General features: G+C 34.1%; 1 protein-coding gene across 1 annotated transcript; it reads right to left on the bottom strand.

The window, feature by feature from the left end:
- Positions 1-3,039: 3,039 nt before the first annotated feature.
- LOC107772749 (PITH domain-containing protein At3g04780) lies at positions 3,040-8,035 on the bottom strand. Its single transcript, XM_016592226.2, has 8 exons — positions 7,879-8,035; positions 7,675-7,761; positions 5,935-6,058; positions 4,945-4,993; positions 4,773-4,830; positions 4,605-4,651; positions 4,442-4,519; positions 3,040-3,338 (listed from the first exon to the last, which is right to left on the bottom strand). The coding sequence occupies exons 1-8, from the start codon at positions 7,915-7,917 to the stop codon at positions 3,290-3,292; spliced, it is 531 nt and encodes a 176-aa protein (XP_016447712.1). The 5' UTR covers positions 7,918-8,035; the 3' UTR covers positions 3,040-3,289.
- Positions 8,036-13,391: the final 5,356 nt, after the last annotated feature.

The raw sequence follows: 13,391 nt of genomic DNA, 5'->3' as shown, positions 1-13,391 counted from the left end.
GTTCCTTAAGTTGGCCTTAGAGTGCTAAGTTTGACTTCGGTCAATATTTTGAGAAAACGACCTCAGAATAGAATTTTGATGATTCCAACAGCTCCGTATGGTGATTTTGGACTTAGGAGCATGATCGGAATTTTATTTGGAAGTCCGTAATGAAATTAGGCTTAAAATGGCTAAAATAAGAATTTAAAAGTTTGAAAGTTTGACCGGGAGTTGACTTTTTGATACCGGAGTCGGAATCCAGTTCTGAAAATTTTCATAGCTCCATTATGTAATTTATGACTTGTGTGTAAAATTTGAGGTCAATCGGAGTTGATTTGATGGGTTCCGACATCGAATGTAGAAGTTGAAAACTCTTAGTTTCATTAAGCTTGAATTGGGGTATGCTTCATGGTTTAAGCATTGTTTGATGTGATTTAGAGGTTCGACTAAGTTCGTATGATGTTTTAGGACTTGTTGGTATATTTGGTTGAGGTCCCGAGGGCCTCGGGTGAGTTTCGGATGGTTAACGGATCAAAAGTTGGACATAAAGAGCTGCTGCAATTTTCCCTTCTAGTGTATATTCTAGGCTGTGATCGAGCCCCAGATCGAACCCAGATATCGAGCCCACGATCGAGGACTGAGTCGAAGCCAGGATCGAAGGCAAGGCTCGAGGGCCAGGGTCAAGACCCAAGATCGAACTTGATCGAAGCCATGACCATGTCCCTGAGACCGAGCTCCTTGAGATCGAACTCCTTGATCGAGCTCCCTGAGATCGAGCTCCCTGAGACCGAGCTCCTTGAGATCGAGCTCCTTGATCGAGCTCCCTGAAATCGAGCTCCCTGATCGAGCTCTCCTGATCGAGCTCCTTGATCGAACTGGACAGAGCTGTAAGTTATAAAAACAGGAGACATTCGTCCCATTTGCCATTTTTGACGAACTTGAGCTTGAGCAGAGGCGACTTTTGGCAGATTTTCAAGGAAAAAATATTGGGGTAAGTGATTCTAACTCGGATTTGGTCTACATATACAAGTATATCATTGTTTTCACAATTTAATTAGTGTTCTGAGATTGAAATTTGGAAAAGTTTATAAATCTCATAGAAACGAAATTTTGAGATTTCGATATCGATTCGGAGTCGGATTTGAGTGAAACTGGTATGGTTGGACTCGTAATTGAATGGGTTGTCGGATTTCGTAACTTTCGCCATATTCTGAGATGTGGGTCCCGCGGACGAATTTTTAATTATTTTTGGAATTTTTATCAAAAATGTAGTATTCCCTTATAGAATTTATTTCCTATAATTTTTAGTGATTGTATCGAATTATTTTGGCTAGATTTGAGCCAGACAGAGTTGGATAATCGTGGAAAAGGCAGAATTTTGGATTAAATTGGAGCAAGAAGAGGTAAGTCTCTTGTCTAATCTTGTGAGGGGGAAATTACCTCATAAGTGATTAAAATTAAATAATTGTTGCTAATTGTGGGGGGGGCTACGTACGCACGAGGTGACGAGAGTCCGTGCGTAGCTACTATTAATGCTAATGTCTGGGTAGTTTAGGACTCAAAGCATGCCTTACTTGTGTAAATTGTATTCTTTGATTTATTTATATTAATTGATATCTATATGAATATATTGTGAATTGTTAGATAAAGATATTAAATGATGGAAATCTCATAGGCTTGATTGTCTGTTTAAATCAATTAATTATTAAAAGAAATTGTTCTCCTCCCAAATTCATCTTATAATGAATATACTCTCCTTCCGGAGGCACATAAGAAAATGTCCTCCTTTCTTGTGGAGCGGGCCGAACGCCTCGGCAGGATAGATGCATCTATGGATCGCGCCGCACGTCCCTCGGCAGTGTACACGACACTCTGGATCGGGTCGTACGTCCTCGACAGAAATCGTGCTTAATAATAATAATTACACGATACTTTAATAAATTATTTCAGCTTGTGAAGCTAATTAATAAATTGTCCTTGAAATTTAATAAATTATTATTCTTGCTTGTTAAGGAATTAATTGTTACTCCTGTAAATGAGATTTAATTGATAAATTAGAAATTATTTGAGTTGAAGGAATTTAATTAATATATTGAGAATTGTTACATTTGAAGGAATTTGATTATTTTCGTTGATTAAATAAATTATTTGTAAATTCTGTAAATCATGCTAATTTGAATATCCTAATTTTATTTCAATTATTATTGACCCATAGTGAGTGTCAAAGTCGACCATCTCGTCTCTACCACTTTGAAATTAGGCTTGATACTTACTAGGTACACGTTGTTTACGTACTCATACTACACTTGCTGCACTTTTTGGGCAGGATCTGAGACAGGTACTAGTGGAGGACCTATCATCACATACCCACGTCATCCCGAGGCATAGTGGCGAGCTGCCTTTCTGAGCCGTTCTGCAGCTACCAATGTCTCTTCTGATATTTATATTCTGTCCATTTTATTTCAGACAGTATTTGGAGTTATGTATAATCTATTAGATGCTCATGCACTTGTGACACCGGGTCTTGGCACACACATTGGTAGAAATTTGTATTTTATTATCTTCTTGGAATAAAAGTTTAACCAATGTATGTTTGACTTATTAATTGGCTTGCCTAGTTGTAGTGTTGGACGCCATCACGACCTATAAGTAAAATTGGGTCGTGACATTAACTATATACCCTTCACACCAACAGCCAGTCTAACAGTGCAAGGATCAAAAGTGACCACCCAAGTGTTCAGACGCTATATTCATAAGTTTATTACAACTTACAACCTTGTTCAACAAAATCATTCTATTCCAGAAGCTCTGATACATCAAATTAAACAGAAATATACGCTAGTAGCAAGTTTATAAGTAGCATTGACAGCTCACTTAGAACCACACACACGTGTGATTCAACAAAATCAATAGAACCAACACACACACAAGTGTTTATAGAAAAGGCTTCAGCATGTTTAGAATGTTTCCTACTTACTAAAATCAGACAATTCACTGAGGGCTAACAGGCCAAAGGACAAAGAAAGGTATTTACCATCACATTCCAGAACCATCTGAGTAGCTTAGAGTTTACCTCTTATACTAACTTGGTAACGATGAGAAGCTAAGATCCAAATAATGGCAGTAACATGTGCATTGAATATAGTAGCGGATAACTCACCCTGACATTTGGTATATCCAGATCAGGTTTCTAATTACCTCTGTTTACAAAGTACAAAAGTCAAGAAAAAAAATCTTAAAATCATACTGAACGACTAAAATGTTTTTTTTTGCAGGTTCAGCGGTCTTCAATCTTCTTTGATCAGTCTGGTCAATGGTCCTCAATCTTCTTTAAACCTTTCATATCAGTCGTCTCCACCCTGCAGGAGAAAGAAACACTACTTTAGCTTCTGTAGTTTTCCTCTCTTATTAATACAGGTGTGCAAAAGAATGATTTTGTTTGCGATAGGATTGAGGATAGAAGAAACGACGAAGAGGATATATACCGTAGAATCTGACATCCAGTTTTAAGAGAAGGTAAAGGACGGCTAATCTTTTGCCAAGATTGTAAAAGTGTACACATTTTTTGAGGTTAAAGACAATTTTAGTTTAGAAATATGAGGGTCCAAATTTTTTATTGATAAGTAAATAAATTAAGCTAACAAAAAGGGTGAACCAGTATGAAAGAGGATCTACATCAGAGGAATCCCCAAAATCTTTCCAATCATCCGCACAAGTTGGGGTATCATGTGTTATTTAGGGTTACAACTAGTGAAACCATAGGATCTAAATGTCTTTTCCTCTGCAATGTCTAGGTGGAGTAAAATGGGCTTTGACAGCAGAAAGCATAAAATTTTTCTAACATCAGAAATAGATTATTGATTATTCAGGTATATTTGAGTGATACATAAACTATTAAAGGAGACAATATCATAAACATGTACGTGCACCTCTATAGGCTCTATTTGTAAAGCACTTTGATCTTTTTAACATTTCTCCAAACAATTTTGGTCAAGCCTGATAAGAAGTAATAAAAGAAAACTTTGTTGAACGGTTTTTTTGGTGGCACCCACCGCTGCTGGGCAAGCGGTCTCTGCACTTTAGTCTATCAGTTTTTTGGTAGCATTAACTTAAGGAGAGCATGTTTACATGGTTGTTGGCCCCTGATACTTCAAGAGCCAATGGAAGCACACGTGATTATGTTATGAGGGACAACAAAAGGAAGTGTCAGTAACAAAGCACATCGAGTAAGCAGTCAGGTCATCTGACACCATCGCATGGTCTCATGCTTTTCCAAGTTTAATGTTTAAACTGTTCGAGATGTAAACATGGAACACCTAAAAGAGAGAACTGAAAAAGTAGATATTGACTAGAAATAAAGAAATTGGTAATACTAAAAAGAAGCAAATCAGAACGAAGGCAATAAAAAGAAGGAAAAATGATAGGATATCGTGTGAAGGGAATGAGGGCATAAGAAACTTACGTTGTTCCATACAGGACAATTTTTTGAACTCTTGTAAGTTCAGAATCAGATTGATTGTCCTCAATAAAAATGGTCACACTGGTCCAATAGCAATAGAAAAGATTAATTCCCATCTTACACACTACTATTGTAAAAGTATGAAGACCAGCAGATATTTGCATACCTGCGAACATTTTGAAATTTAACATACTTCAAGATAACTGGTTTTCCCTGGCAAAAGAACGAGAGTTTTGAAGAATGAATATCCAGGGAAACTTGAGAATTATACAAGCAAAACATCATTAAGTTAACACAGCCAAGAACCATAATTCATGTATCAACATTTCCTTACCTTGAGATTATCTTCAGATAAAACTGCTGTATCACTCGGAGGGTAATCACTGACATTACTGCAGAGACGTCCAACCAAATTAGCAAATATACATAGCAGATTTGGAAAAATTTCCCACAGAATAATCAGTCCAGAAAAGGTCATTAAAAGTAATGAAAGCTCAAAAAATTACCTAAATCCCATGTGCTCCTTGTTAGAAAACAGCTTCACAGTTTTAGGACCTTTAATGAGACAAATGGCATGTGTGACAACAAAGTGATGTTAGAAAACAGCTTCACAGTTTTAGGACCTTTAATGAGACAAATGGCATGTGTGACAACAAAGTGAAGACATCAAGCAGAACAAGTCTACCAGGAAAGATTAAGAAGACAAGATTTAACAAATAAAAAAAACGGCACCGTAATCATGGCATTGCTTTATGATACCCAAAATGCAACAGATAATCCACCTCTCTCAACTGTATACATGTTTGACACATTTCTTTCACCTAATGCCTATGAAGCCTGTGACAATTTCATCCTAAATTGCTCCTCTAACTACCCCATTAAGAAGAATAGAAAAAGGTTTAAAATGTCACTGTGCCAACTTGGTAGTTATCCTCATTATCCCTTTTGCCCCTCAGTTTCTCTCGCTTTATGATATGTTTTTATAAGACCGCTTTATGCATAATTTTGATTAAGTTTCAACAAAATTTTGTTATGCAGACACAATGGTGTGCCCGTTAACCAGTTGGTTCAATATATGCTCTTGCATCATCTATCTACTAATCCGTGATTTAGAGAAAGCCAGCTCAAGAATTCATATATCTTAGACAACAAGTGTACTAGCGTAATTCTTCCATAAATGTTTTACTGAAATCATCACAGGTCATGGGATTAACATTTCATCCACCAAAGAGAACTACTTTTACTAATCAGAAAGAAAATTAAAAAAACAACTGTTGGCTAAATCACATAAACTTGGGGATTAAATTTGAAGGTTTGTGCAGTGATTTTTCTTCTTCGCAGCAATGAAGAAAGGTATTGAAGAAGCTCAAAAAACACTCAATTCACTCTCAGAAACCAACAAGATAGCAGAAACTGCATGAAATAACACCAAGAATCTGTACACCTTGCAAAAGATCACTGGGGGTAGAAAGAGACATTACAAATCTATTAACTACCTTCTTCCTCAGGTCCTTTGATAACAAAAGAATGCAGTTTGATAACTTGATTAAAAGGTATGTAAATCAATAGCTGCTCATCTGCATCACTCTCTAGGTTCAAGCCCTCATCTTCTCTGTAACCCTGATTTACATTCAAATAAAGTCAACACCATTACGGAAAGCAGAAGTGGATGACTTTAAAATAAACGAACCGACATTGGGGCTTACAATTGGAAAAGAATCCCCAATTGTTGAATAGCCATTGTGTCACAGATAGAAGGGTAGTAACAAATTTCATTATGGTAATAGGACTAAGAGGTTGGTCATCATTTAAGAGCAAAAGAAGCTATATCTCGTTCTTCCTTGCTCTTAGGATATATCAAATTGACTCATCCTCTAATTAAAGAACTTCTATCACAGCGCTATTCCTTACAAAGCAGGAATCAAGTGACCATGACCACTAAAGAAGGCCCTTGACAAAATATGTTAAAAGATTAATGCTTGCCACTATGTTCAATAAATAAATTCAGTTGCAAACCCTCTCAATTGACTTTAGGCCAGTTAAAAAGTAAGAATTAACCATCCCTGACCCTTCCATGTGTCAGCCATCTGTACACACCAAACCTAACAGACTACAAGATTAAAGAAGCAAAAGCCTATGCATCATGATATACATAAGTACAGTGAATCCAACTTCTGATATTAATCTTTTGACAAGTATAAATGTACAATTGAACAGAGAAGATCACTGGAAAAAGGATAAGCCAGACCCATTATCTACCAAGTTTTAAAGCTGAAGACAACAGATTTCTCAGTTACCCAAAAAAAGGATTTAGGAACAAAGGGTGTACAAATCACATGCTGGGCGTGTTAATTTTAGATTTATCCATCATTATACAATTCGAAAAACAAATACATCCAAGAGGAACTATAAAAATATGTTGCGCCAGCTATACAATTGTATTTACTTATAGGAATGTTAATTTTGTGTCCTTACCTTCTATTCCCTTCTATGTCCCCTTTTTTTTTGATAAGGTAATAAATTTTATTGACAAATTCTGGGCGTAAAATCCACATACAAGAGGTATACCAAAAAAGTAGAGTCCTACATAAAAATATGATTCTCTACAAACAACACTCAATCTTCTATACAAAGAGGAGCTTCATGGGTACACCAAATGGAGATAAGGGATAAAAGACTACGTTTCAATTGTACAAAATTCATCTCTATTCTTTCAAATTTTCCTACTATTACTTTTCTCTGTCCTTTTCCCCAAGTAACTAGACTGTTAGTGCTCTAGCTCATTTGTTTTCTTTCCTTAGCTAGAATTCCTTCAACCAATTAACTTCATGGACTTGAGCAATTCAAGAACAGATTAAATCCTTTGTAGTTTGTACATCCTAAAGTCTTTTATCTTTTGTTTTCCTTTTGGATACAGACCTTTCTTCTGGGTAACGACAGCCAACGGCACAGATCTCCAAGAGATCCATCCTAAAGTCTTATTGCTGGAGTATTTAGTGCTCAGTTCAGTTAGTTACTTTTCCTATGAGTTTTGTTAGTTGACTGCTCGTTTGGATTAAGAAGTTGTTACTTTAACAAGTTTAATAATTACAAATAGATTAGGATTCAGAAAATTTGTATACTGCAGTATCCGAAATTCACAACTCAATGTTAAATTCCCCGACTTAAGATATTAAAGCAAAAGTAGGATAAATAAGCCCTAATTTCCACAGGGAATAATTTGTTTCTTTTTTTACCTGTTTGAGGGCATTGGAGATAGAGTGGCTGCTGTTTTGGTTAAGGCATTCAACCCCAGACCAGTCAATGAAGTCCAACAAATCAACCTGTTCATCACCCACAACTCCAACCATTTAAATTTTGTTATAAGTAACAAGTACTAATAAAAAACAGAAAATTGGTGCAGAAACCGATAATCTCTAATTAGAAGAGTTAAATCATACTTGGCCTTTGGGAATTGCAGAAGCAGATTCGGCAGACATGGTTGACGGCACTTGTACGCTAAAGGAGAGAAAAGTGTTTCTGCGCTGCGTCTGACTGTGGGGCAACGGACTTGGGCGTGCAGCGCTTATGGGCTTTTAGGCTGTTTTTTCTCCTTGAAAACTTTCAATGACAAATATATATTTTTTTGATTGGTCATTGCAAGTTTCCACGACAATTTTCTTTTTGGGTTTCTTGCTAAACTTTGAACTAAAAATATGTTATTAACCCCGATAATTTTAAATATAATCTTCAACGGTTAGTTGTATTTCAATTAACCATATTCCAAAAGCGTTGAAACTCTTAATAACTTCACTATCTATAATCTATTACATAATTTGACCTTTTCGTGAGGAAAAAAAGGCATTTTAGTACACAATTTTATTTTATTTTTGCAGCTCATAATTTGTGTTTTATTGTATAAAGTGATCTTAGTGGAGGATATCAAATTTCATGGTTGAGACCGTCTTTTCCTTCTTTTGATCCCTTTAGACACGCTTCTTCTTTTCAATTTAGGTAACGGTTAATAGAACGAAAAAGAAAGGAAAGAAATAGCTTACTCAACTCAAATAGTTAATCACAATTAAATGACAAAAGCATATTACCTTTTGTCGTTAACTAGTATCTATAAACATGCGTTGCACGTTAATAATGACACGTGATGATTCAAACATTTATTTCTATGAAGGAACAAAAAAAATTAATTAATGGGAGAAATTTCATGTATAATAATACAATAATCTTTTACATTAGCATAATACATGAATTTAAAATAAAGGGACATCATCAAAATTTACACAAATGATCAATTTTGTCGTGTTAATTAGATAATTATGTATTATAGTATAAAAGTATTTAATGTGATGGTATCTTAACGAACACTTCTTTGTGGACAATATATTTTTTGTGTATGTTTCCTCCTAATGCTTTGGTTGCTCTACCTTAACCAAAACTGTTGTTGTTGATCTCGATATCCCTCTTGAAAGTGCAATATACGTTTATTTGTGCAAGAAAACATATTGCGATAAAAATAATTTAATATTTAGGATGTTTGTACTTGTGCTTTATTTGTTATATTTGCAAAACATAAACATACTAAAAATTATTTTCACACAAATTTAAAAGGATATTCCTTGGTTTCGGCAGACGAAAATTGAATTCAGGGATAAGAATATACTTAGAAGCACATTGATCAGTATCATAATTTTTTCATGTATAACGTTATTGTCAAAACTTCTATATACCATATGTGTGCTATTACATAAGCTATTCGGTGTATCTAAGTTTTTCAGTAGCATGACAGACATATTTTTTTTCAAAATTAACCTATATACAATGGAAGATCAATTTTAACTTAGTCTATTATATATACGGTGATACTAATATACGCAAGAAATAATAAATTTGACAACAAACATGTATGGTAGAAGGCCACTTGGTATTAAAGTATTTAAGTATTCTTGTTGGTAGTAATTATTGGTATCATTTTCTACTGAGTCAAAAACTGAAAAATATTTTATTTTTATTATAATCAATCAATCTTTTACTTAGTTGATCAACATATTCATTTCTTCTAGCTAAAATATCTTTTTAATTCTATCATATGATTTGCACAAGTTGCGTTTTAATCTAATGATAGAAATATTTCTCTTATTAAATGCACTATTATTACCATTGAGATTGATAACCAAGTGTTCATAAAAAATCAAATCATCTTTTATTGGATGCTCTTTTTTATTTCCGACACGAAGCAAAAAGACACAGAATACTGAATCTGTTCTTACTTTATATTTCTTGTCAGTTGAATCTTTTTCATTTGAGGCAGAAGTATAACTTTGGCAAGCTAGCTTTTACAGTCTCTGCTTTTGTCGATTTTGGAACTACTGGTAGTACTTAACAGAAATCATCTCCCAAACCATTAATTTTCCACCAAACGGTTCATTTATAAGAACTTCGGACAATTATTTCGATCGTTTGACACTTTGCCATAAGTGCTTCATCCCATATTATCAATTTTTCTTTTCTTATAAATTTAGCACCATTGCTGTGCTTTGATATATTTGTGATGGTTATTTAAGTTGTTTGAAGAGGTATATTAAATCTAAAGTGGGTGGCCTCACAATAAAATTGGTGTTGGTACACCACTTGCTATTATTGCTAACAGTGTCATGCATCTTGATATGATATTTGCAAGTAATGCATGACATAGAAATATTATTTCGATTTCGTAGGAGGCATCTACAAAGAATAATCCTGTTATGCCAGAGTCGACTCTTTATAATATAGTCTTGAAAGCTTATTCTTGATTAGGATTTAGCTTTGATTGTGCTTCATTAGTCACTTGTATAGCAATTTGATTCTTAATAATATACTAACATTTTTACTTTGTGTTCTAACACTCTTTTTATGTAATACATTTATCTATCCTAAGATTTTTTTTAACTTGAATAAGAATTTAACTCTTATGATGAATTAAAAAATAATTAAATTGGATTCTCTTGCTAAATAATTAATTAAAAGATTTAATTATTTGGTTTAACATAGAAAATAATTTATTTTATGTTGATTCAGATCTTAATATTAGTTCATCTCTTGTTTTGAATATTTAATCTTAATTATAATTTTATCCACTATAAATTTTATTTTCAAAGAGTAAAAGATTGATATGACATTTCACTTTTAGATCTTTATGTTTGAAGAATCATTAGTGGTATTGACTCTTACCAACCATTTATTTTCTCTTTCTCACACATTTATATTCTTAAATATTTTCTTAGTTGTTGTTTAATAATTAGGTATTTTTCAATATTATACGAAAAATTGATTAAAAATTATTATTTGAGTAGGAAAATAGTTCATATATAATAGTATAAAAATATATTATTATGGGGGTATTTTATTTTTTCAATTTCAACTCTTTATGCAGTCCACTTAGTATTATTTTTTTGGTATTGGACATTATGGAGTGATAATGTATTGTCAATACAGAGGATTCTTATGAAATTGATTTTACTAAACCTTCCTAAATATTTTTAATAAGAATTTAATAGATAAAATTTTATTAATTTTAATATCTTAAATATTAAAAATTAGCAAAGAAGGTACTATAGTCCAAAAATAGGTTATTACAGTTATGTCCTTTCCCTATGAGTTCTTCCGCTTGATATTTTAGGGCTATTTTGGTATATTAATATTGTATTTATGCTTTTGTCACGCCCCAAACTCAGGGAGCGCGACTGGCGCTCAACCAAGAGAACCCGGCCGAGCAAGCCTATTAGACTTCCTTCTACCCAAACTCATCCATGAATAAAGAGGAGATGTACTTCATTAATCAATCACTGAAAAGATTTTATTAACAACTTCCTTTTCATTCCGATTAGCAGCTTCATTCATAATTTCCAAAACATTACGAGTTTATAGAATTAATGAAAAACATAATTTTCAAGTACCAACATTTCTAGTTCAATTTCCAACATCAACCATAACCCACAACCTGTCTACGGATCCTCTAAGTACAATAGAAGAGTAATATGGAAATGCCGGCAACAAGGCCTGACTATACCTCAAAACACAATACATGAGAAATAAAAGTTACATGACCCCGAAATGAAGTGGGGCTCACCAAATCAGCTGAAAAAAGTGTACTGCTATCATCGATCAATACCGCCTGCTGAAGAACCACCTGCATCCATTAAAGATGTAGCGCCCCCGGCAAAAGGGATGTTAGTACTGTCAAATAGCACTAGTATGTATAGCTAAAAATCCTCTGTCAAAATAGAATGCCCATATAAGAAAAGGCAACACATAGAAACAGCAAGTAACAATCAACAATATCCAAACGTCCAGTTAAAACATAAAAATTTTCAAAATACGAACTTCATATATAATTTTGGTTGGGAGATCATTATCATCGATATACCACCGTCTTTGTTAGTACGGAGTCCGATCACGCCTGATCGGCTAGGCCATCTCCCCACGAACAATGTGGTTTGACATGTGATTCGAAAGAAAATTGTTACCAAGAGTAATACCACCATATGCGCAATATAGCGTCTGATCTCCACCCGATCAGCTAGGCCGCCTTCCCACATATGCCGTGTGGGTTGACTTTTCCAATCCACAAAGGTTTCAGTTTCATCTCAATTAAGGGGAATAATATCATAATTTCCAAAGATTCCAATTTTATCCCAAATAAGGGGAATAATCCCAATCCACCCTACACCGGTATGTGTAGTTTCAGGTGTGGGTCTTATGACCCACCCTTCCTTGGTATTGCTAATGATACTCCCAAAAATAGTTTTGATTTGATTTTCAAACAGAAATATCATAAATATAATTGTACTCACCTCAACATCTTTCACATTGTATAAATTCTCATTAGTATTTCCAGTCATTCACAACGACATTATTTCCTTGGCTCATTAGGCCATTCACAAGATTCTTTATTCCTGGCACGATGGCCGTATTTCATATTCCACACTTTCACCTCTTTCAATTTCAAAGATCACCATCAAGTATCAACATATATGATATTTCAGAAATTATATACTTTAAATCCATTTGAAATGAAAACTTCAAACACAAATGGTTTCTTCCCAAAGAATGAGGCATACCAACAAACAATAGAAACACACATGAAAAATCATAAACAGTCAATACACCATTTACTCTTGCAATACTCTTCCCCAGAAATGACAATGTACAATTTCAACACATGAGTATATAGAACTCGAATCACACTAGATATATTTATAAATCAAAACATTAGTTAAAGCAGCTACTAATGGGCATGAATTTAGTACAAAAGCTTTTAGACAATTCTATCTTCGAAGTCATTTTTAAACAATTGAGTCGAGGCTCATTTCACATTCTTTATCGCTTCTTCTCAAATCAATTGCACTACTAGACACAATCATAACTTAAATTCTTGGCACGTTGGCCACACTCTATATCCCCAATTAACTTATTTCACTTCCAACCATCTTTATAGATTATCAACAATAAGACATTTCCAAATCAAGACTTTAGGTATACATACGAGCAATTAAGAGTCTTAAGAATATTGAGATTTTCTCACACAATTTGGCATACTATCTTTCATTGAAACACGACTCAAAGCCATAACCTTTTAATACGTAACCCATACTTTGAAACTTACGGAAACATTATGGAATTCAATTCCAAGAGAGAAAGTTTAGCCAACATACCTCAATCAAGCTTCCTTAACTCTAGAATGATTTGGAATTCTTAGCAATCCCGATCTATTTTGAGGCATAACAAAATTTAACAATAATTAGGAAGATATTCACGGTCTCAGCTCTTTTGAGCATTTTATCAAATACTAGGCGTGCAAATTTAACTACAAGGTTCTTCTACAAGATTTTCTTCACTCCACAACCCAATACTTTACTTATTTCGGCTCAACAATCTTCCCACAATTCTTATTGATACATGCATGTATAAATAATAGTCTCAT

This window comes from Nicotiana tabacum, chromosome 19 (assembly GCF_000715075.1).
Source record: "Nicotiana tabacum cultivar K326 chromosome 19, ASM71507v2, whole genome shotgun sequence".
NCBI lineage: Eukaryota > Viridiplantae > Streptophyta > Magnoliopsida > Solanales > Solanaceae > Nicotiana > Nicotiana tabacum.
The sequence above is the reverse complement of the archived record's forward strand: the minus strand, read 5'-3'. Positions and strand labels throughout refer to the sequence as shown.